At 46.4% G+C, this 23,520-nt stretch overlaps 3 protein-coding genes across 6 annotated transcripts; all 3 read left to right on the forward strand.

Annotated features, from left to right (window-relative positions):
- The first annotated feature begins 224 nt into the window (after positions 1 to 224).
- Positions 225 to 10,321, forward strand: LOC127346109 (E3 SUMO-protein ligase SIZ1). 3 transcript variants are annotated; one of them, XM_051372634.2, is made up of 17 exons: positions 225 to 399; positions 474 to 554; positions 790 to 832; positions 944 to 1,022; positions 1,117 to 1,282; positions 1,391 to 1,512; positions 1,885 to 1,953; positions 2,907 to 2,994; positions 3,405 to 3,480; positions 4,646 to 4,719; positions 5,039 to 5,146; positions 5,518 to 5,679; positions 5,907 to 6,011; positions 6,337 to 6,417; positions 6,494 to 7,574; positions 7,788 to 8,069; positions 8,168 to 8,451. In XM_051372634.2, the coding sequence occupies exons 1-16, from the start codon at positions 373 to 375 to the stop codon at positions 7,910 to 7,912; spliced, it is 2,487 nt and encodes an 828-aa protein (XP_051228594.1). In that variant the 5' UTR covers positions 225 to 372; the 3' UTR covers positions 7,913 to 8,069; positions 8,168 to 8,451. The 3 variants fall into 3 exon arrangements, with proteins under 3 accessions (XP_051228594.1, XP_051228595.1, XP_051228596.1); XM_051372635.2 differs by having other exon boundaries at positions 7,791 to 8,069; XM_051372636.2 differs by lacking the exons at positions 225 to 399; positions 474 to 554; positions 790 to 832; ... (10 more) ...; positions 6,337 to 6,417; positions 6,494 to 7,574 and having other exon boundaries at positions 7,913 to 8,069; positions 8,168 to 10,321.
- Positions 10,322 to 11,279: 958 nt separating this feature from the next.
- On the forward strand, positions 11,280 to 12,488 carry LOC127346110 (tetraspanin-6-like). 2 transcript variants are annotated; one of them, XM_051372637.2, is made up of 2 exons: positions 11,280 to 12,203; positions 12,319 to 12,488. In XM_051372637.2, the coding sequence occupies exons 1-2, from the start codon at positions 11,356 to 11,358 to the stop codon at positions 12,362 to 12,364; spliced, it is 894 nt and encodes a 297-aa protein (XP_051228597.1). In that variant the 5' UTR covers positions 11,280 to 11,355; the 3' UTR covers positions 12,365 to 12,488. The 2 variants fall into 2 exon arrangements, with proteins under 2 accessions (XP_051228597.1, XP_051228598.1); XM_051372638.2 differs by having other exon boundaries at positions 12,325 to 12,488.
- A 3,772-nt stretch (positions 12,489 to 16,260) lies between these two features.
- On the forward strand, positions 16,261 to 22,613 carry LOC127346112 (dnaJ protein P58IPK homolog B). The gene is made up of 9 exons (XM_051372639.2): positions 16,261 to 16,405; positions 19,396 to 19,561; positions 19,733 to 19,934; positions 20,033 to 20,193; positions 20,318 to 20,411; positions 20,492 to 20,704; positions 21,535 to 21,615; positions 21,848 to 22,066; positions 22,187 to 22,613. Exons 1-9 carry the CDS (start codon positions 16,339 to 16,341, stop codon positions 22,385 to 22,387), a joined length of 1,404 nt encoding a protein of 467 aa, XP_051228599.1. The 5' UTR covers positions 16,261 to 16,338; the 3' UTR covers positions 22,388 to 22,613.
- The last annotated feature ends 907 nt before the right edge of the window (positions 22,614 to 23,520 follow it).

Below are 23,520 nucleotides of genomic sequence, written 5' to 3' on the forward strand. Positions count from 1 at the left end.
CCGCATTTTTGTCTGGCTGGACCCATTCGACCACGCGGGCGCAGGATGGGTCGCCGCGCTGGAGATGGCCTGACAGATGATCATGGTATGTACAGTGCCTACCTGTAACTGATGTGATTAACCGCCGTAAATAAGGATGACGCGGATTTGTACAGGAAATCAATCGGATTTGATTTGCAGCCGACGCGTCCGCCCGCCCGTCTTTCCCGGCGCCCGCCTTCCTCCTTCACACGAGCCAACCGGAGTAATTTAATTGAAACTTCCGTCCGCGTCTCACCCACGCCCGCCGCCGCCGCCCGCTGCCGACCGCCGGAGGCTCGTCGCCCCGCCTATGCCCTCCGAATCGCCGCGCCTCTCCTCGCCGCCGTCGCCATGGGGGACCTCGCTTCCACCTGCAAGGTCCGTCTCCGTCCGCTCCTAATCCACACGCCAATCCACCTGCAGCCGGTCTAATCATCTTGCTCCTTGTTCAGGATAAGCTAGCCTACTTCAGGATCAAGGAGCTCAAAGACGTGCTGATCCACCTCGCCCTGCCCAAGCACGGAAAGAAGCAGGTCACCGCCACACGCCACCTCCAGCCTCCTATCCTTACTATCCCCTCAAAGACAGTTGTTTTACCTATATACTTCATCAATCTTACTCTGCACTGTCACCAAAATCTTGTAAATTGCATTGCTATTGACCAAACTTAGCTCTCAATACCCTTGTCCTGCTGCTCCAGGAGTTCCTATTTATTTACTAACTAACTCTAGAAGTTTCTGATCCATCCCCAGTTCTCACCTGTTGCAGGACCTCGTCGATAGGATCCTCACGCTAGTCTCCGACGACCAAGGTCTCCTCCTCTCACCCCTCTTCGCGATCAATTCGTGCAATGCAGCTCTGTAAAATTAAAACATTGGCAACCTACCGGGTACCGCTGCTAACTTGCTTTGCTATGCATCAGGCCAGTGGCATTTTGGGCGGGGCAAGAAAAATGTTCCGAGCAAGGAGACGGTGGCAGGAGTAGTCGATGATATATACAGGTTAGCTTTCTTGCTGGATGTCCAGCCGTGTGTCCTGTTTATCATCATGCTATTGGTAATTGGAGTTGCCATAATAGAACCTGTGCCATGGCAGGAAGATGCAAGTTCACGGTCCTCCTGACCTGTTCCCCCAGAGACAGGTTGCCCCAGATTTCAGTTTTCTGAAACACCAAAAAGAACAAGAGCAGCCTTGCCACCTGGGCGCTAATAACTCTCGCTGCGTCTGTGGTCAAACGTTTCTTCTGGGGAATCTGGTCAAGGTATGCTCGTCTCGCCTTCTCTAGCTTTTCTTGTTCTGCCCCCCCAAGAAAGAAACGCTTCTAGTTATATGGACCAATGATCTTTTCATCGTTTATTTTCTCTTCCAGTGTGAAGATTGCCAAGGGCAGCAGCATGTGGACTGTGTACAAATCCCAGAGAAGCCTACAGGGAGACCTGAAGTTCCTGCCCATTTCTATTGCCAATTATGTCGGCTAAAACGAGCAGACCCGTACGTATGCCCTCTTAAAGTCCACCTGGTTTGCTGTTTCTTTCTGTATTTTGTCTCCTTCCACCCTACAGATTCTTGATGAATTGGCTGCTATATGCATCTCGATTCTCCCAACGGCAGTTTGAAACAATGACATCGACTGTATGAATAATCGGTTAATTTATATTTTCTAGTGTTTCCAGTAGGCAGGAAGTGAGCTGTATGTTGGTTCTAGTATATCATGATAATATCTTTTAGAAAACAAGATTTAAGCTAAATAAGGGTGCTTTCTAGTTTCTTATTAATTTTATAGAACATCGTTTTATTCTGCGTGCTTTCATTGATTGAAGTATTTGCTGCCCATTTACTGCGGTGATTCTTTTGAACATGCAGATATTGGGTCACTACTGGAAATCCATTGCCACCTATGAGATTGATGTTCTCGAATGTTGCAAATGATGGGTCAGTTTCACATTATAGACACCATATTTTTTGATACTCTGGCAATCGCTACTGGCCTACTATAATCTCTAACCTGCACACTTTCTCTTTTAATGTTATTCAATACTACATTGTATTACAACTTGCAACTATAAAAGCGAAACAAGGCTGCAAAAATTATATAGTACCTAAGTGGTAAAGATAGCACCAAACAGTCCTTCTGTAACAATCTGTATTCATCAAAGGCATGAGAAAACAGTCCATGGCCACATCAAACTGCAGAACATCTGATTGACACTCGTGTTGTTCTTTTTATAAGCTAGCTAAATACACTTGCGCTGCTACGGATATAAAACATGGACTAGTATTCAGTGAAACACCCTCAAAAGTTTGAACACAAAATTTAGATGGTTTTAAAGATACATAACACTAGTTTATGTTCTGTCAGTTTGCCATGTAAACAACTAATCTTTTTTTAAGGTCTTCAGTTGGACACGTTACATTTGACATTGAGTACAGGTTCTGCGGAAGAACATAGACATTTGCAGTATATAGTATAATCATGATCTGAATAAGTTTTTTCACCATGGGGTATAGACCTGTAGCTGACTAGAGTGAGAGCAGAACTTGGTTGGACTGCATGTGTAACTATTTAAGCCAAGGTCTCTTATCTTCTTTGAATTTTAGCAAACACACCCCAGCTTTCAATACTCAACATTTGAAGCATGACATATGTTTCTTATGCTATACTTGTTACCACAGAGCAGGACATATGGTAAAAGTATATGTTTCCTATCAAGCAATTGATCATTATATTGGGTGTCATGTTTGAAGTGTTACTAGGTCACACTATCAATACTGATCACTTCTAGTCATATTCTAGGAAAAGCTTTTTTTAATACTTGCCTATCACACTATTATGTACTACATCTTGTCCACAACACTGTCCTTACAGAATGCTCAACACTTTCCAGAACGAATGTTTCTCAGAGTGTTGATAAAACATTTCTACTTTCTCGAGCTGAGTGGGAAATTGTTCAGAGAGCTGAATATGATATTCAGGTTTGCTTCTCTCTTCTGTCCAGACTGACTATTTCATCCTTTACATTATCTGTCCACAACGACAAATAAACTTTAATAGTGACATATGGAACTTTTTAGAGTAATGCTACTTTACATTATCATGAATTTACTGATCCATTCCTGATGGCTTCTCATATTGTCACTCCTTCAAGTGTACCAGATTGCAGATTTTGCGATCTTTAACCTCTTACCTAGTGCTTTCTCTATGTTATGAATAAATGCATTGTTTGGATATCTTTGCACAAGGATAAGCTTCTCCGAATCTCTATGTAGGCCTAGGCTACTGGAGCATTATATTCTTTGTATAGGGTTAGACATCTTAGTTGGGTGGTTTCCAAAGACAGTTCACTAGTATTTTTTTGTCCTGACAAGAGCATGCTTATTTGCAGGTTTGGTGTATGCTTCTAAATGACAAGGTTCAGTTCAGGATGCACTGGCCTCAGCATGCAGAATTACAAGTGAATGGTATAGCTTTTTCCTTTCAGCTTTATTAGTACAGTTCAGATCTCGGACATGATTGATCTTCTTTCAGCTTTATTACTCCCTCCGATCCAAAAAAAAGAGTCCTTTTTTTAACCTTAGTGGAATTTAACCGGACCTGTTCATTTTGGGAGGTGGTCATTTTGGAAATCAGTCCTCTAGTTTCTGTCAATACTCGATCATGGCCCCATCACTCTCCTCGTCTCTTCCCAACCCGATGAAACTGTCCCCATCGCTCACTCCGCCGTTCGCCCCGCTCGCCTCGCTGGCGCCGGCCGCGCGCCGCCCCGCCTGCAAGTCCCCTCCACGACCTCGTCCGCGCCGAGCTCTGCCTCTTCTCGCCGCGCCCGCACCAGTTCCTTTCGGCCCCATCGTGTGCACGCACGCGACGGCCATGCTGCTCGTCCTTGTCCCTTCCTCTACTCCGCGATGTGTGCATCCCTGTCGCTCCAAGCTCCGCCTCCAATGACCCCCAGCCCCCCGCTCGAGTGCGTCGTCGACGTCCTCGTCCGAACGTCCGCGCGCGCCCCATCGTGCATCTCCCGCGCGTGGACAGCCTTGGTCTGTATCGCAGCAGTTGGTCAACGCAGCAGAGCCCTCTCCTTTCGACGGGGACGGTTCCATACTTGGACCTGCTGGACGAGCTGGATGGCCTGGAGCTCCTCCTCCGACGACCTGGAGCTCCTACTCCGATGACCTGGATGGGCCGGAATCGAGAGGCAGGATCGGCGACTGAGCGGGTGATTCAGATCTGAGGGGGTTTTCGTCAGTTTTAAACTACTGCAAAGATTTTAAAATGATATTGTACTAATGGTTCCGTCACTTATTTCGGACCGGAGGGAGTAGTACAGTTCAGATCTCAAACATGATTGATCTTATGATCTAGGAGGTCCTATTTTGTGTGCCCAATGTTTGAGCTATTTTTGTATAATGTAAGTGGAGTTTGTTGCACGGTACCTTTAGAAAGCTCCTCTTTAGTTACATTGTATTAAGTAGCGAGTTTATCAAAACTCAGTTAGTTTCTTTTCATTTATATACTTTATACAGAGATTACAGTGAGCTTTTCTTGATTTTAGTATGCATTGATTTTTGATAAATTCTTTCAATGAGCGAGGCATGAAAGATGTATTGGTTTCATGTGTTTCTTCAGGTATACCTGTACGAGTAGTTCTCAGACCTAACTCTCAGTTACTAGGGATTAATGGACGGGATGATGGTCCAGTGGTGAGTTCACTCTTATTGCATTGCTAGTGTATCTTAATCGACAGAGCTGCATGTTTTTTTCGAGAAAACGGCAAAAAGACCCTTGCGTTTCATTTCATTGAAAAGGGTTTCATTTGCCTTAAGTCATATAGTAGTTATCAGTTGCCTTACTTGGCAATTCAATTTTCTTATAATTTATTCCTTGTAAACAAAATAAGCCTGAACAATGCCATGAGTTTTCTTCTCATATGTACCACAACTAGCTTTCAGCTTTTATCCCTCCATCTCATTTCACATATTCCCGTGTTCAGGACATCTATGTTTCTGCACTGTTTTGCAGATAACAACCTTTTGCCAAGAAGGACAGAACAAAATACTTCTAACATGTGTTGATGCTCGGCCATTTTGTATTGGGATCAGAATCGCCAGGAAGAGGACAGTTGAGCAGGTTTTTGCCTGTTACATTCCTTAGCTGTTGAAGTGAATTCTGGCTTGCTGATGTTTGAATTGTTATTTCTGTTTGGATTGGGTTCCAATCCACAAAAGAACAATTTCTCAGTGGATGGTTGTGCTCACAATAACTGAAACTTTAATATTGCCCTAAAAGTTGCTAGATCAAATAAATAAATCAGATAATTTTTGTAAGCTCGGTGGCCAATTTTTTACTTCCTTTTATGTACTCTTACTATCAGTTATTGTGTTTCTTAGAATTGCAATAGCACACCCACGTCAATTTTGAATGCCTGTTTTAAATACTACTAAAGTATTGTTTGTGGGAAAATAAACACTGTATGCATGACTGCAACATTACCTTTTCAGGTTCTAAACTTGGTGCCGAAGGAAGCTGATGGCGAATCTTTTGAAGAGGCTCTCGCTCGTGTTTGCCGCTGTCTCAGAGGTGGAAATACTACAGATGATGCTGATAGCGACAGCGATTTGGAAGTGGTCGCTGATTTCTTTCCAGTCAGCCTGCGTTGTCCTGTGAGCCTTCGTATACATATTTTCATTTCCTATGTATGAGGTGCCTTTTTTATTTTACATTTTTCAAAAATCCAAATTCAAGCTGTATTCCTTTTGTTAAGAATTAGAGAATCGGTCCCAACTGAGTGGTCATATAGCTGTATTTGGCTGCCATGTGTCCTTATGTACAAACTAAGTTTTTCCAGTGCTTCACAAAATTCTGATATGCAAGCTTCCACATGTTGCAGAATAGTGGATCCCGGATAAGGACAGCAGGAAGGTTCAAGCCTTGTGTCCACATGGGCTCTTTCGATCTGCAAACTTTTGTGGAACTGAATCAACGGTCACGGAAGGTAAGATTTTGTTCTTCCATATGTATGAAAAACTGGGATCCCCACATGGTGGACATCGGATACTCTTCCCTGTTTTGTGTCTGCTAAAATCCCTGTTCGAGAAGAAAATCTTGGCATGGAAGAGTAATAAATAAGGCTCCAAGTAAATTGTAAGAGCGTTAATTAAATAGGGTTTGATGCGGCCATTTTCATTCATGCCTTATTCATGTGCTAGAGGCTAGACTATCATCTATTTGCCAATTTTTGCTTGTGGGTTTAAATGAACATGTTCAACTTATTCTTTTAATGTGGCCCTATTTTGATGGACTTAATTGATTTTATGCAGTGGCAATGTCCAACATGTCTAAAGAATTATTCTATTGAGAGCATGATCATTGATCGGTATTTCAATCGGATCACTTCACTGGTAGGTTTAAATAGTTCTATTCATTTCTGTGTATTGTCAGCACTTTTCTATTTTTCTTAGTGTTACTTTGATGCAGGTTCAGAATTGTAGTGAGGATGTTACTGATATAGATGTGAAGCCTGATGGCTCTTGGCGTGTAAAGGGTGTTGTTGAAGATACAAAATTGTCCCAGTGGCACCTGCCTGACGGTTCCCTTTGCAACCTGAAACAAGATACTAAACCTGTTGCTGGGGATGCAAACCAGTTTAAGAAAGGTGCTAGTTATGATGGGTCTGAAAGTTCAAAAATTGGCAGCAAGGGATATCTTGATCTTAATGGTTTGTGGGAAATTAGTAAAGGTGATGACATAAAGCCCTCGATCCCTATGAGCAGTAGCCATACTGGGATTTGCAGGGATGGGGAATACCAAAGTGTGAGCGAGTGCAGCACACACTTTGGTCTATCTTCAATTAATGGACATGATTTAGATGGTTTTCCTGACAAGTTTGGTCCGTTGTACAGAGATGATGTGAGACCACAGGAACAGCTTATGGATGCAGATGTTATTGTTCTTAGTGACTCCGATGAGGAAAATGTTGCGACTGCGTCTCCACCAGCTGCCTATAACGATGGCGGTGGTTTGGGTTTTACACTAGGAGTTGCTGAAAATTACCAGGAGGGTGGTGCTGTTGGGGGTAGTGGCCTTGGTTTGTTCAACCACAACAGTGATATTTTTGACATAAATTCCTGGTCCCAACCGGAGCAAGGATTCCATTTATTTGGAGCTGATACTTTAGTTGATTCACGTAATTCATCTGATGCAGCACCAAATGCTTATACCCTTGACTGCAATGCTGGCTCTAGTGATACTTCTATGGTTCAAGATCTTTCTACTTATCGTGCCCGCACCATAAGCTTTGTTGATAACCTTTTGCCTTTTGAGGATGATGATTCTTCTTTGCGGATTTTTCTTCCTAGTCAACCATCTAGTGTTCCCCTTCAGGAAGTACGGAATGAGCGCGATAACATGTCAAATGGGGTCCAGCCTGATGATTGGATATCTCTTACACTTGCAGCAGGTGGAGGTGGTACTGAACAGTCTGAGCCAGCAGTTACGGTGAACCCACAACCGCAGATTCCAGTGAAGGAGAGAAGCGTGGAACCATCGAGTGATGCTGGTACGTCTCTGTCTTATGAGTTCAGTTTTGTCCTTTTTGTAACTTTGATTATTCTGGAAATTGTTTCTGCTCATCCATTTTCCTGGTTGATTAGATTCGCCAACAAACTTCCCTTAACGAAAACTTTGCCAACAAACTGATTACGCTATGCGCGAGTGATTAGTTCTTTTGGTATTGACCATCTTTTTTTTTCTTCTTTTCCTTCTTTTTTAGCAGCAAGTTCGTTTCTCAGCTTGAATGATGATGATCCAAGGGCTGCAAGTATATTTTGTCATCCACGGCAGCCCCGGTCTGTTAGGCCTCGACTGCGGTTATCAATTCCCACTGATTCTGAGTAGTTATGCCTGTTACTTTGGATAGCTGACATGTACTTCTGGCCAATGTAAAGAGGAAACCAACCAACATGAATATTTTCTTAGTTTAACCTGCTGTACAAACAAACTACAGAAGTTTCAAGTGGTGGACAATGTGGATACACATAGAAGACATCTGATGGTGAGCATGGATCTCTTATAACAATGTAAATTTGCATATCTTATTTTCGAAAATTATTGCAGATTACTGATGTATTTCTCTCCGTTTGATTCTTGCAGACATACTCTAACAGGAACTGAAGGCTTGGCGGAATTTTGTGGCAGCATAATGTACATTCGAACTGAATTTTACTGGGTATACGAGCTGGTGGGTTAACTTATGCCCAATGGAAGGCAGATACATGTGTGTCATCAAGTGTAATTAGGGGTTCACTTGGTAATTTAGTGGCCCCTACCCTAGTATTTACAGATAGTGGTGAATTTTTTTTTCACGATGGTTAAATTACTACAACACATAAAGTGGGATTTCCATGACCTGGCAATATAGTAATTTTTATGCAACATATTCTAGACCTCTTTTGAGTAAGTATTTATTCTTTCATGATAACATTTGATGAACACATACGCGGGAATTTCGATAACCTGGCTACATAATCCAGTAATGTTTATGCAAACACATTCTAGTCCTCTGTTGGGTGCATTAATTGTTGTATGCCTTTTGTAATTAATTTGTGTTTGGTTCAGGAGAGTAGTCTCGTGTTGTATATGTGGAGTGCAACATGCACACCAAGATTTAGATAACATGTGTCTCCCATCTAATTTTAGTCGTAAGTTGTAGCGAGCAAACTGCTCCACAGGTGTCCATCCAAAATTAAGCATGCAAGTAGGCAGATAGATTGTTGTTTCTGGAAAGGCACAAGGCACCAAACTGAAGGCCTATTCTAGGTGATCGACCGGATGCCCGGCCGGAGATGAGCTGCTTTGCATGCTTCAGGCCAGCGTCGGCAGTGGACGACGAGGACGGCGACGGGAAGGAGGCAGCGCCATTGCCATTGCAGCCGTCGGCGTCCAAGAGGCTCGGCTCTAGACGCGGCAGCCTGCGCTCCTCCTCGACGCGCAACAATCCTGCGCTTCAGCATCAAGCACGGCCTAGCAACATCACGAGCTGCAGTGCCCGCGCCTTCACGTACGACCAGCTCGCTGCCGCCACCGACAACTTCCGCGCCGACTGCCTCCTCGGCGAGGGTGGCTTCGGCCGCGTCTACCGTGGCCGGCTCGAGGACGGCCTGGTGGTTGCCGTGAAGCAGCTGGACCTCAACGGCGTGCAGGGCAACCGGGAGTTCGTCGTCGAGGTGCTCATGCTCAGCCTCCTCCACCACGACAACCTGGTGAGCCTCGTCGGCTACTGCGCCGACGGCGAGCAGCGGCTGCTCGTCTACGAGTACATGGCGCTGGGCTCCCTCGCCGACCACCTCCTGCTGCTGGACAACAACAACGGCACCACCCGGGACCCCGGCAAGCCGCAGCCGGTGCTGGGCTGGGAGACGCGGATGCGGGTGGCGCTGGGCGCCGCGCGCGGGCTGGAGTACCTCCACGAGACGGCCAACCCGGCGGTGATCTACCGGGACCTCAAGTCCTCTAACGTGCTCCTCGACGACGCATTCTGCCCCAAGCTCTCCGATTTCGGCCTCGCCAAGCTCGGCCCTGCCGCCGGCGCCGCCGAGCGGTCGCCGCGCGTCATGGGCACCTACGGCTACTGCGCGCCCGAGTACATCCGGACGGGCCAGCTCAGCGTCAAGTCCGACGTCTACAGCTTCGGGGTCCTCCTCCTGGAGCTCATCACGGGGCGGCGCGCGGTGGACTCGGCCAGGCCGGCGGCCGAGCAGGTGCTGGTGACGTGGGCCACGCCCATGTTCAAGGACAGCAAGAGGTATAAGGAGCTGGCCGATCCTCTCCTCAGAGGAGAGTTCCCGGAGAGGGACCTCAACCAGGCCGTCGCCGTCGCCGCCATGTGCCTGCAAGACCAGGCCACGGCCAGGCCGTGCATGAGCGACGCCGCCGTCGCCCTATCGTTCCTCGCCGAGGCCGCCGCCACAGCCGCCCAACCGCTGCCATTGCCCCCAACCCAACCCAATGATGAAGCAAACTTGGAAGAAGCCTAGTTATCTAGCGTAATTAATTGATTAGGATCGATCGAGCGTCTAACACTCCAACTCTAGCTTAATGAATCGATTAGCCCATTCATTTTCTCTTGCATACTCGTGTGTACTTACCGTGTTAATTGATCTGGATATGTTGACGAAGTAGATACCTGAATATCGTTGGAATGGAGGAAAAGTTTACAGGAAACTGAATGACTAGGATCGTCGGTGAGTGCATCATCGGTCACGATGAAAAGAAAGATTGGCATGGAATGGAAGCTTGTTCTAATCATCAAGGTGCCAAGTCTTTGTCAACCAAAAGCATTTGGATTTGATCTACGCACGTAAGCCGGGTCGATCTTACCAACAACAACAACAACAAAAGATACATGTCAGTCAGACGTGTAAAAGGTGAGATTTGAACGCATCAACAAGGACTTACGGGGAGGCCACATACGCAGTTAGCACTTTGTTCTGCTGCACCAAAGCGAGCAACCTATAATAAAAGCATAAAAGCAAGGTATGGCATGGACCAAATCGATCTCCTTTACCCACACACAATTTGATCCATTTCAAACTAAAATGTAGTTGCACGCATGCTTGCTTTTGCCGGCCCCCATTCTCTGAACTCAGATCAGAGATCCAGCTCTCCACGCATTACCTTAATCACTAAGCATATATACAAAACACCTAAGTAAGTAAGTAAGTAAGCAAGGCTCCATAATCTACATCTTCTGGTTGAATACTTACAAGTTACAATGAAGCCTGCATTGCAGGTTTTCAGAAAACTCCATAATGTTCTACCTAGACTCTGCTTCGCCCGGTGTGCTTTGGACAGTTTACCAAATTTCAAAGGTGCACAGGTTACTTTGCATTATTTAGCTTTTTTTTCTTAATAATTACTACGCATGAGAAAAGTAGAAAGGCTGGCAGAGCAGGATACACGGACATCAATATACAAACTCAGAAAATAAAAGTGAAAGTCCGAGCAAAGCAAAAGGCTGGATTTTCCAGATCATATGCACACACGGATCCACACAAGCTAGGAATGAAAAAAGCAGTCAAGAGTCGATCCCAGCAAAATCCAAAAGAAAAGGAAGCTCCCAGCAACTACCTAGCTCTCGCTAAGCAGGCTCACAGTCACAGCTACAGGGGTAGATAGAGAGTGTTCAGCACGCGCGCGCATACCTTGGCTAAGCAAAGCATCAGGAGCAGATCTTTTTTTTTTGAACAAGGCATCAGGAGCAGATCGTGCATTGCATTTGCATTTGAAGAGCAGCTCGCTCGCTAGCTAGCAGGGAGAAGGAGAAGATCAAGCAAGCAAGCATGATGAACCATCGGGAGCTGCCGTACCACCTGAGCAACACGGTGCTGGGCTACCTGAACCTGCTCACGCTGCTGGCGTCCATCCCCATCATCGGCGCGGGCCTCTGGCTCGCCCACGCCGCCTCCACCACGCCGGCCACCACGTGCCAGTCCGCGCTCCAGGGCCCGCTCCTCGCCGTCGGCTTCGTGGCATTCCTCGTCTCCCTGCCGGGCTTCATCGGCGCGCGCTACCACGTCTCCTGGGCGCTCTGGCTCTACCTCGCCGCCCTGCTCCTCCTCGTCCTCGCCCTCCTCGGCGCCACCGCGTTCGGGCTCGCCGTCACGGCGGGCGGCGGCGGGACGCAGGTGCCGGGAAGACCCTACCGCGAGTACCACACGCGGGACTACTCGGCCTGGCTCCGGCGGCACGTGGCCGACGAGAAGTACTGGCGCCCCGCGCTGGCGTGCGTGGCCAGCTCCAGGGCGTGCCGCGAGGTGGCCGGCTGGACGCCGGAGGACTACATGCGGCGCGACCTCACGCCGGTGCAGTCCGGTTGCTGCAAGCCGCCCACCTCCTGCGTCTACGGCGACGGCGAGCTGGCGGTGACCGCGGTGCAGGACGAGGACTGCTACGCGTGGAGGAACGACCCGGCGGTGCTCTGCTACGGGTGCGAGTCGTGCAGGGCCGGCGTGATGGAGCAGCTCCGCCGCCACTGCCACAACCTCACGATACTGAACGCCGCGCTGCTGCTCGTCCTCATCGCCGTCTGCTCCGGCGGGTGCTGCGCGTTCCGGAACGCGAGAAGGGCGGAGTACGCCTACGGCGGCGGCAGGATGTCCAAGATCCATCCACGCTGGGATTACTTCTGGTGAGTCTTGCTGAACTAGTCGTTAATTGTTCACCATTGGCCTAGCATGCTGCCATTGATTGATTACTTATACTGGCGAATGTTGCACTTACTGACGAATGCACGTACTACTTAGTTTCAGGTCGAGGTGGTGGCGTGGCCACAGAGAACAGATCTATTGACTAGAGAATTCTGGTGGTTCGATCAGTTGCCTCAACCCTCAAGTAAAGGAAAGACAGATTTTGTTGTAGTTTTTGTATGGAGAAATAATTGGTACAAAGTATTTTTTTTTGTCTTAGTTTGCGCTAGATAATCAGTCTTCTCGACATGAAAATACATATTGTAGCACAAGTAGTTAATTAAAGGAGTCCGTTTTTATTTCCTCCCGCCATGATTATTTGTGCGTGTCATGTATTCAATTCTTATTGGTCAATGGTAAATATCCATTATGTTGAGGTTGTCAGAAAAAAACGTCCATATTATCAAGAAGGTGACTCAAGACTTCTAAGAGCATTTCTAACTCCTCCCCTATGAAGAACCTAAGAAATTTGCGGCTGTACCCCCTCGCGTCATCTCCTCTAGGCGACGGGGGGAGTGAACCCTAACCCTCGTCGCCGCCGCCTCTCCCCCACCTCCCCTCCCTCCCATCGCCATCCCCTGAGGTTGCTTTCAGCGAAGCCCCGCAGAGCCGATGAAGGGGGCGGCGGGGATCTGCGCGCGGGCTCCCCTGGCGCGGTGGCACGGAGGCTGGCTACCGTGTGTGGGGGGCATGGCCTCCACCGCTGGCTGGTCGGCAGCCTCCTTCCCTCGTCCTCCTCTCCGCCTCGGCCTCGCTGGTGCTGGACATTGGTGGCCGGCGGACAGGGTGCTACCTGTCGTGCCTTCCGTTCTGGATGTATTGGTACCGGAGCATGGTAGTCTTCACCTTGCAAGTTCCTTCGGTGCTTGCATGTAGTGTTGAGTAGTAACATGTTCAGGGTGATCCCTTGTATCGTTCGGTCGTTGTGGTGTGTGGTGTCGTTGTGGGTGGGTGGCCTTATGTAATCCCTGGCCGGTTGATGACTTTGTTAATTTAAAGTCAGGCTCCTCTGAGCCTACTGTTTAAAACTGCTCCCCTATAGCTGGTTAGAGTAAAATTATGGTTTTACTCCTCTAAACCGCATATAGCCTTTTAGAGAAGTAAAAAAATACAAGAGTCAACCGCGTGGAGAAGTAAATATACTCGATGTCGAGCACGAAGTATATTTTTGGCTCTCCTACCCAATTTGCCCTTCTCCCCCTCCACCTAGCTATGCTGCCGGCGACGCCTCCAGCGACACCCCTACCCTACTACCCACCCTAAATCGTTTGCAGGAGGCTGCCACTGCCGGAATCGAGCAACCATGTCACCACCAGAACCTCAACCGGCGACCTCCTCTGAGTTGCTCCATCGTTGTTCGACCGTCTCGCAGCCCCGACACCCCCAGCTGATACATCACAGATGCCACACACCTTCAAATTATAGTTGCCGCGGAGTCTAGTGCGTTCGAGCCGGAGGAGGAGATGGAGGAGGCCGAGATGGTTGGAGTGCAAGATCTCGATATTGTTGGAGCATTGGAACTAGCGACAGAGCCTTCCTTCCTTTCTCATCCCGGCCACACCCCCTTATATTTCCAGCAGACGATTTTGAGCCTTAAGACTGCCATTGCCAAACTGTTCTTCAAGGAAATTATCATGCTGATCACATGGGCAATCTGGACCACCAGAAATGACTTCATCTTCATCGCTGTTACCCCAAACATTTATAGATGACGCAAGAAGTTCAAAGATGAAATGGCCCTCATTATACATAAGGCGAAAAGGAAAATTTATATGGGACTATCCTCTTGGGTCCAGCAGTTTAGATAGTCTTTTTTTCCTTTTTTCTTCCTTTGGAGGAGTTTTGGTCTTTTCTTTTTTAAAAAAGTTGCTACTCTCAAGCAACTTATGTAATAAGTTTGGACTTCTTTGCTTTATTAATAAAAAAGAAAAATACACAGTGGGGAAGTTTAGCCTTAAAAAACACCATTGGAGTTCGGCACAAATGCCTAAAAGTATTATTTTCCCTTTTTTCACTTCGAACCGCACAAATGGAGTACATATGCCGTTGTGTTTATGCAAATTCATTTGAAATCCGTAGTCCCGTCAAATGGACCAAGGACCACGACAATGCCTTGTAGTTCACATGCAATTATCAAATTCTTTTTGAGGAGTCATTGTACGGGAAAAGTGGAAAGCAGTCCTTCGATGAATTTTGGCAACAAATTCATGGGCGTTTAAAAAGCCAAACACTGCAGAAGCTAGATCACTAGCATCACTTTGCAATAGGTGGCACATTCCTGTTATGTGTTCCAGTGACGGCTAGGTTTGATCAAATAAAGAAGCTAGAGTGCAATCGATTTATTTGATGATCTATGATCTATGCAATATGAGACTATGCAACCGATTCCGACGACCATGGGCGGATCCACCATGGCTTGTCGGCGATGCGCTGCCTTGTACCACACGATGTTCTATAACAATTTGTCCGACAAAATAACAGTGTAAGCATGTTTGCTCAGGCTTCTAAAAATCTCTAGGTCCGCCACTATGTAGTTATGGATTGTATGACTATGCTACTGATTTTTATATGACTATGCTATTGATTGCTATAGATTTGTATGGGAATTTTTTAGGAAGTTAAGTTTAAAAGGTCAGTTAGGAACTGTATTTTTAGAGGAGTAATTAGAGTATCTCCAGCCGCGTCTCCCAAAGCGTCCCCCAAAGGGATTTGGGGGACGCCGGCCAAAAAATCGTCCCAGTCGCATGCCCCAAAGGCCGTTTCGCTCCGGACGTCCCTCAAATATTGTCCGGCGTCTCTAGCCCATCCCCTGTGTATAGAGGCTCCATCGGGGATGCCGGACACGATTTTTACACTTGCTTTTTGTTTGGAGGTCGCGTTTAGGGGACGTGGCTAGGAAAGAGACCTCCTCCAAACGAAAATTTCGTCCGGACGTCCCCCAAACGAAAATTCGGCGCTATTGCCGGACGTCGTTTGGGGGATGCGACTGGAGATGCTCTTATACTGCTCTAAAAGATACTCTGCCAAAGGGGGCCTAAGTTACAAGGGATCAGTTAACGATGCCTTAACAAGGTGCTCATAGTGGTTCTTATAAAGTTTTTAAACAAATCTCGAGCACATGTGCTTATTCTTATAAGCTTGGTGCCTAGTTGAACACTTATGTTGTATAAATAAGCATTGTTGCTTAAGTATTGACAAAATGGAGGTTGGAACTATTGATTAGTATGGTAGATTTCACAATATCAACAATGCATTTGCCTTGTGGGCGCCAACATAACCACTATTTTTTTATTGAAAAGTATGGTTCTAAGAAATAATGATTGCGAGAGAATAAGGATGTGGCATATAAGATTTGCATGCACCACAAAGTTTTAAGCAACCAGATAATGTACATTGCGTACTGTGTTTGTGCACTGTTACTTTCTTGGAGGCATCGCTTTTGAAGAGCCTGGAGTTTAGGTGTTGTTTTTGTGGTGGATGTACCGTTGTTGCTAGGGCTGGTATACCGTAGTGGGATTTTTCTTTTATGTATTTCTTCTTTATCTTTTTGGCTATGTGTATCCGTAATGCCATTAGAGTATTGCGTCGTTGCAGAGACTATGTGTAATTGGTATTTTTTTATATTAATATATACTCCTTATCAAAAAGATAATGTACCTTGTGAGCGAGTATATGTATGTATTTGTGAGCATATGCTGTAGTGTGTTTTAAAAAATCTATCGGGTATGGAGCCAATGCAACGTCATTAAAAAAAAATTACACGCAGTTTCGGAGAACGAGCTGTGGGAATACGCGGACCAAGCATCGGAGGCGTATTATCACAGTTCCCGTCGCCGGGCCATTTCCGAAACAGAGCAAACTGCCACGCGTCCCCTCCTGATTGGCCTAGCTACGTGTTCCGTCCCCGGCTGTTTTTTCTCCTTCTCTCCATCGTCTTCTTCCTTGGTACGCGAAATCAAATCTCGCACAAAACGGGACGGACCTCTGAGTCTCTCTGAGGAGTGGCAAGGAGATCCATCCCGCTTCTATCTGAGGAGGCGGAGGACGCCGGCGGGCAGGTGCGCGCGGTCGGCGGAGATGGCGCGCCCGTGGCGGCTGATGCTGCCGCTGCTCGTCCTCTACTCACCCATCGTCTACTCGCAAGGTGACCAATCCCTCACACTCTGCTCTTAGGATGATGGTACTTGGTTGCCTGCGCGATCCATTCCCATTCTTCGCGTTGCAGGGGAGCTAGCTAACTAGCGCCACGAATCTCCCCCTGTTTCTGTTTCATATACACTCTGTTTTTAGTCTTAGGATCGGATGATACTACTAGTATCGCATATGCTACTTGAGTAGGTTTTACAAGGGGACTCGGCCGCCCATTCTATACTGCGTTGGATCTTGCACTCTCACCTCACATGGTCTTTTCTCTTCTTCAGTTAGCTGTCATTTTTCTGATTATAAGCAATTATGCCGTGTGCTTGCGAAACTGCTACTACCTCATTGCGTTCTAGTAGTACAACTCTAAAACCAATCCGTGTAACCTCTCAGCTCCATCCACTTTTGTTTGAAAATGAGTGAGGTAATAACAGTGTCAACTGGTGACTAACACTGACAGAAAAAACCAAGGAAATACAGCCCATAGCTGCCATGTTTCCGGTATGGCGGGAACGAGGGACTGAAACGGGGGACGGGAGTCGGAGGATGAAAAAAAACTAGGGGACAGTAGGAGTACACATCGCTAGATCGATCTTTTTTACATCAGGGACGCGATCCCATCAGTGTCGGTACGGTGAACCCGCTACGGTACTACGGATCGAGGATCATGAACCTCCACTAGTTGAGACGATGACCCCAAAAACGATATAGGGCCTGTTCGGTAGCACTCCGGCTCCCAACTCCACAGCCGGAGCGTGCGGAGCGGTGCCAAACGCCTCAGCTCCGAGGATCTGAAGTAGTAGAGCGGAGCGACCTCTAGTACTAAATCGCGGAGCGGCACATTCCTCGCTCCTCGTTTAGGTAAAAGCCGGATTTCAGAGAAATTGCGAAAAACTGCCACCGCTACGCTAAGTGGCCACCGAACCGGTACGCTTCTATTGTCTCATGTCCTCTCCCCATCGTCCTCCAGCCTGAGGCCAACACAACAACAACAACAAAGCCTTTATTCCCAAACAAGTTGGGGTAGGCCAAATAGGAAAAAAAAAATACAGCCTGAGGTCGTGCACAGCTGCTTCAAGCTTAGCCGGCTAGTCGCTGGCTGATTCGCATATGCTGCAGCTGAATCGAGTCCTCCTGGAACCGAATCTTTCTCTCCCCTGCCCGTTCCATGATCTCTACCTTCTGAATCATCGCTGCGCTGCCCAAATCTAGCAAAAGTTCCCCCCTGCAGCCGTCAAGATATTGTCGCTGCTGCCAGGACCTCACTGCTGAAGCCACGAAAATCCAAGGGGACCTGCCCCGACGTCCACCGTGAGCACTTGCTCGATTGCAGATCGACCCCGAGCTGGACATGTCCACTTCTGTACAGAAAATATCGGACAGAAAAAGAAAAAGAAATCCTTTCAGTCGACCTCCACGAGGCTGAATAGGACTTTTACCTCCCAAACAGGCCCCAACCGACCAGAATGGGCTGGCAGCCCATGCTCTCACGGAGTGGATCGCCCTGAACGCTCCTTGCTCCATGACCTCGATCGGACAGCGGGAACGGCTGGGAGTGGAGCGGATCAAAAAAAAATCCACGGAGCTGAGGGTTCCCGAACGGGCCCATAGTGTTAGAGGACATGGATCAACCATATGGAGGAAACTGGTAATAAACGATATTCAACCCAAACGTTGTTGCAATCTCTGAATAATAAACAGGTTCATAGATATATTACATTTCGTGCAGCTATAAAAATTATACATAGATTGGGATTGGAACCCACACTATGTGAACATGTGCGTACAGCTATGGAGCTGAAATCCCCAAAATCAGAGATCAAGAATAAGAAGCCAATGTACTAGTACTGGTTATGGGCATACTATATGAACATGTACGCAACACTTGTGCTTCAAAAAACAAAACAGTGATGAATTTGCATCCAGTGGTAGCCATGAATCACCAAACTAGAGGTTAAGCCTGTAACTAGTTCAAGCCTCAAAGCAAGTAAAATCGGTGCAGATATACAGTCACCGCCACAGCCAAAACGAAAACAGTAAGGTAGCCATGAACCACCAAACTAGAGATTAAGCCTGTAAGTAGTTCAAACTTCAACCTCAGAACAAGCAAAATCGGTGCAGATATTCAGTCATCGCCACAAACCAAAACGAAAACAGTAAAATACTGTGCACATAGCCAGACACCAGGTGTAGGCGTTCCTGAATCTCGAGGCTGAATCACCAGTTGCAGATAGCAGCAGCCTATACAAAAGAGAGGAGAGAGATCTTCAAAGATTAAGGTCAAATACATGGAAGAAAACAGACTCGAAATCAGTAGGAACCACCATCACTTTCTGAATCCGGATCAGAGGTGTTTACCTAGCAGCTTGTAGCTTGTGATTTAACTCCTCTGTGAGGGTAGAAATCCATGGGATGGGAGTACTTATAGAGGGTGAGAGAAATCCATGGAAAACTGAATCGTCTCCTCCCCAACGGAGAGATCAATTGATTAGCATGAGCCAATGACGAGTTCTCAAGAACGAGGAGTCTGGAAAACCATAGGGGAGGGGAAGAGAATGGGCGGCGGTGCGCTGTTTACCAGGCCTGCAGTAATTGCAATTCGATAGTACTGAGAGTCCAGGGACGGGACACGTTTCTGGGCCGAATTGCATCGTACCGAGCCTCGTTCCCGACTCCGTTTCTGGGACGATGAATCAGGATCAAGGGACGGGCAACCGTTACCTGTTTCCGGCTGCTATGATACAGCCGCCGTTTTCCTACTACATTCCACATACTATAAACCAAGCTTCATTTAAATCTCAATCAAGCCATGTGAATTATGACCAACTGTGTTGATTCTTCATCTGTCCTGGCAGTACCTACTCTGTGTAGAGATCCTTCCGGATAAAGTAAAACAGAGACGGGGTTAAACCAAAAAAAAAATGGGATGATTCCATTTTGCTTCCCGCTAGACTAGCTGTTAACCGATATCCCTTTTCCTTCTGTTTGTTTCAGAAGCCCAGGATAACGATCCCTCTACGTTGTTCAAGCGAGCATCAGAGATGATGAGCCTGAGGAAATACGATGGGGCACTCGGTCTGCTGAATGCTGTCTTGGAGGTTGATCCGAATCATTCGGAAGCTTACAGGCAGCGCGCGTCGGTGCTCCGTCAGAGATGCAGGTAATTTATGCCCGTTGGCCTTTATTTATTATTGACTGTCATACGCAAATGTGATGCCTAGAAGGTGTACTTCAGAATTGTTCATTTGCAAACTCAGAATCAGCTTAGTCTATTTCAGTGTATCACTGTTCCTTAGTCCTCACGTGTCTGACGTGCTTTTCTGAAGTCTAGCTACAAGGAAGCTGAGAGTGATTATAACAAATACATGGAGCTAAAGCCTGGGACCGCTTCAGTTGAGAAGGAATTGTCTCAGTTGCTGCAGGCTAAAAATGCATTAGAATCTGCTTATAGCCAGTCTGATGCTGGAGACTTCTCAAAAGTCCTGGAGTACGTCAAGAAAATCGTGCTCGTCTTTTCTCCGGGTTGCTTACAGGTACATCTTAGGGACCTAGTAATTGTGTTCAACCAAAACTCTGTGCCATCCTGTATCGGTAAGCTGTAGTAACAAGACAATGGTGGTTTTTTTTTCAGGCAAAGCTTCTCAAGGCTAAAGCGTTGTTAGCACTGAAAGACTATTCGAGTGTTATTTCGGAGACAGGGTTTATTCTGAAGGAAGATGAAGATAACCTGGATGCACTCTTACTTCGTGGTCGAGCATACTATTACCTTGCTGATCATGATGTTGCCAACAGGTAAAGTATGTAAGGTGTTTTTCATTTGAAAAGGTGTGCCTCGTGCCAGTACAGGCACATCAGTAGTAGATAACATGTTGAGATTAAATATTTGCTACACTCAATAACAGCGCTTTCTGTTTAGGCACTATCAGAAAGGTCTCCGTCTAGACCCTGAACATACAGAATTGAAGAAAGCATACTTTGGATTGAAAAAACTTCTGAAGAAGACCAAGAGTGTGAGTTTTGTCTGATTATTTCTTCGCTGTGGATTACTTTGGAGTTCACACCGTAATAAAATAAAATGGTGTGCCTGCAGGCTGAAGATAATGCTGCCAAGAGTAAGTTACGCATGGCTGCTGAGGACTACAAGGCAGCACTAGCAATGGACCCAGACCATACTTTGTATAACGTAAATCTTTATCTTGGGCTATGTAAGACGCTGGTTAAACTTGGGAGAGGCAAGGAGGCAATCAGCAGTTGTACAGAAGCACTCAGCATAGATGAAGAACTTGTTGACGCTTTGGCACAGGTAACATTGCTTGTCCTGAGTTTACACACAGTCATGCATTTAATTCAGAATGCAAATATAGCGTGTCTCAGTCATAGTTTTAAATAGCGGGCTATAGGAATATAGCCGCGACCCGTGAAAAAGGCTATAGCCAGGCTATAGCGGGGGCCGCTTTTTAGCACGTGGATGCCTTTAGCCGCACCTTGCTCGAAAGGCTATAGCCGGCTATTTAAAACTATGTAGCGCCGAATTCAACCGAAAAGTTGTCAGAATTAGTAATCGCTATGGGTTTGCTGATATGTTGGAGTCGCATTTTGCATGGGCATGCAATCCTATTTTATTCAGCATCTCTCTCCTTGAAGCCAGCCTACTTCACACTGCCATGTGGACCTCTATGCATATGTTTCTGACAGATGGTTTGCTTTGAACCGAACCTACAATTTGATCCACTTCTCTGCTCTGACTCAATGATGTGATGCTCCACTATGTGCTGAATCGAACCAAAAACCCATATGGTTCGCTTTTTTCTCACATAGTGCATGGTCTTAGTATGCAGTGTTTTCAATGCTAGGAAGAGGAACTACCTGCTGGCACTTATACTAGTCTTTTATTATTGAGCATGCATCTTAGCTCTTCTTGCCTTTCCCACTATTTGCACATATCAAATGTTGCATTGAGGATATTGTTTGCCGTAGAAAAAATTGAATATCTTGCAGTTCCATATTTATAGATAATATCTCTAGAGTGCAGAAGTTTTTATTACTGGAGTTGTCAGAATGAACTTACTATGCCAGATTTTGTGAACCTGTTACTAACTGTTTATTTTATGGCACCCTTCATACTTGTTGCAGAGAGGTGAGGCTAAACTTCTCACAGAAGATTGGGAAGGTGCTGTTGAGGACCTAAAAGAGGCTGCCCAGAAATCACCACAGGTAAGCTTTATGCAATTTTTCCTTGTTGTGCTGTGCTGAATATATGAATGTTAAGCTCATTTTGCTCCTAGTATTTTTCAGCATGCCATTTTTGTTTTCATTTTGAAACTTGCATCTTGTTGTGTTTGATTTACTCTGTATGTCCAGTAAACAGTTTTACCTGCAAACTTTGCTTCTGGCTTGTATAGAAAGTTTGTGTGTAACAGCGAGTTTTTTGTTGACACTGACTCAGGACATGGGAATCCGAGAAGCATATATGAAAGCTGAAAAGCAGCTCAAGTTGAGCAAAAGGAAAGACTGGTACAAAATTCTGGGCATTTCAAAGACAGCATCAGCTGCAGACATCAAGCGTGCGTACAAAAGACTGGCATTGCAGTGGCATCCGGATAAAAATCAAGAGAACCGGGAGGAAGCAGAGAACATGTTTCGAGAGATCGCTGCTGCATACGAGGTATGAGTTAGCAGAAAAAGAAACATATTTGAAGATATGTAAACAATGGAAATTTGAATCAGCTCCGTGACTTAGATGTTTTTGTAAAATTATGTTAATGTTAATGGCATGCGTGTGCAGGTGCTCAGTGACGAAGACAAGCGTGTAAGATATGACCGAGGAGAGGATCTAGATGAGATGGGTGGAGGAGGTGGTGGTGGCGGATTCAACCCATTCGGGGGAGGCGGTGGCCAGCAGTACACATTCCACTACGATGGTGGGTTCCCCGGCGGCGGTGGGGGCGGAGGATTTCCCGGAGGCTTTCAGTTCAACTTTGGTTAAAGCAGGGAGGCTTTACTGATGACGTCTTCTTTTCTTGTTACTGTTATGCTGTTTTAGGAGAGCTTAACGACAGATGTTAATTATAGGGCTTTACTGTCTTGTCACTACTTCGGTTAAAGTTTTGTAGCACCTACAATTTTTTACCGGAAATCATGTTATATTGTTATACCTGAGAACTTTGTTATGCATCAATCAATTAATAGAAATAAGCCAGTACTATTTTCCATGCCTTGTGTACTACCTCCGTTTCAAGGAACAAGGCGTACTCATTTTACGAGCTTTTTTGTTTGACCAAGAATTATTTTAAATAGATAAAGATTATTTGTATGAAATTAATATCATAAAAATAGTTTTCAATACGAATCCAACAATACTAATTATATATAATATAATGAAGATTTTGTTGTTCAATTTTTATAGTCAAAGTTCGTCTTAGAATACACGTGCGGAGGTAGTATTAGTTTTGCACCATGTACAGCCTCCGGTTCCATAATCCATAATAATTATCGCATCGGGTAATGGGTACCCATTGCTATTGCTGTCTGCGGCGCATGACATGGTCGATGGGCCATTGCTTGGAAGACTTGTGCCAGATTTGAAGGTTGACATTGTCTCCCTCCCTGCTGTCACATTGCTGGATTTGGACCACGGTAGCTTCTGGTCTCCCTCTCTCTCCTCGCTACCTTGGGCCAAACCGAGGTCCTCTCCGGTTAGCGGCGGCGATGTGAACCGAAGATGGCCGAGGCAAGGCACCGACCTTCTTATGTGAATATTAGGTTTGTGTGTTGCCTCTTTGTGGTGTTTGGCAGTAGAGCTTTAGATCTCAGATGCCGGATCTAAGCGGCCCGATCTCGATTGTCTTGGTTGCGGTACTCCGGTGGCAGGAGGTGCTACGTGTGGAGGAGTTGGGGGTCAGGATCTCTGACAATAAGGTGATTGTTTCAAGGCGCGCTGGCCGTTGGTCGGCCGATCCGCGCGTGGGGATCGGTCGTACCAGGGCCGTTCGATCGTAATCCGGCGTCCAGAATTAGCAGCATTTCGATTTTTGCATTTTGCCCCCTGGTTTTTGGAAAATCAACCCGCGGTCCTAAGCCTATCAGTTTAAACCGAACACGTGTTTCCCTTTGCCCCCA

Source organism: Lolium perenne, chromosome 3, assembly GCF_019359855.2.
Source record: "Lolium perenne isolate Kyuss_39 chromosome 3, Kyuss_2.0, whole genome shotgun sequence".
Lineage (NCBI taxonomy): Eukaryota > Viridiplantae > Streptophyta > Magnoliopsida > Poales > Poaceae > Lolium > Lolium perenne.

What these genes read in the sequence shown, in the direction of transcription:
- LOC127346109 (XM_051372634.2), top strand. Translation starts at nt 373, where the DNA reads ATGGGGGACCTCGCTTCCACCTGCAAG. An exon ending in GCTAGTCTCCGACGACCAAG is followed by an intron (nt 833 to 943) that starts GTCTCCTCCTCT and finishes GCTATGCATCAG; the next exon opens with GCCAGTGGCATTTTGGGCGG. An exon ending in TTCTGGGGAATCTGGTCAAG is followed by an intron (nt 1,283 to 1,390) that starts GTATGCTCGTCT and finishes TTTCTCTTCCAG; the next exon opens with TGTGAAGATTGCCAAGGGCA.
- LOC127346112 (XM_051372639.2), top strand. Translation starts at nt 16,339, where the DNA reads ATGGCGCGCCCGTGGCGGCTGATGCTGCCGCTGCTCGTCCTCTACTCA. An exon ending in GTGCTCCGTCAGAGATGCAG is followed by an intron (nt 19,562 to 19,732) that starts GTAATTTATGCC and finishes TCTGAAGTCTAG; the next exon opens with CTACAAGGAAGCTGAGAGTG. An exon ending in CTGCCCAGAAATCACCACAG is followed by an intron (nt 21,616 to 21,847) that starts GTAAGCTTTATG and finishes ACACTGACTCAG; the next exon opens with GACATGGGAATCCGAGAAGC.
- LOC127346110 (XM_051372637.2), top strand. Translation starts at nt 11,356, where the DNA reads ATGATGAACCATCGGGAGCTGCCGTACCACCTGAGCAACACGGTGCTG. An exon ending in CCACGCTGGGATTACTTCTG is followed by an intron (nt 12,204 to 12,318) that starts GTGAGTCTTGCT and finishes CGTACTACTTAG; the next exon opens with TTTCAGGTCGAGGTGGTGGC.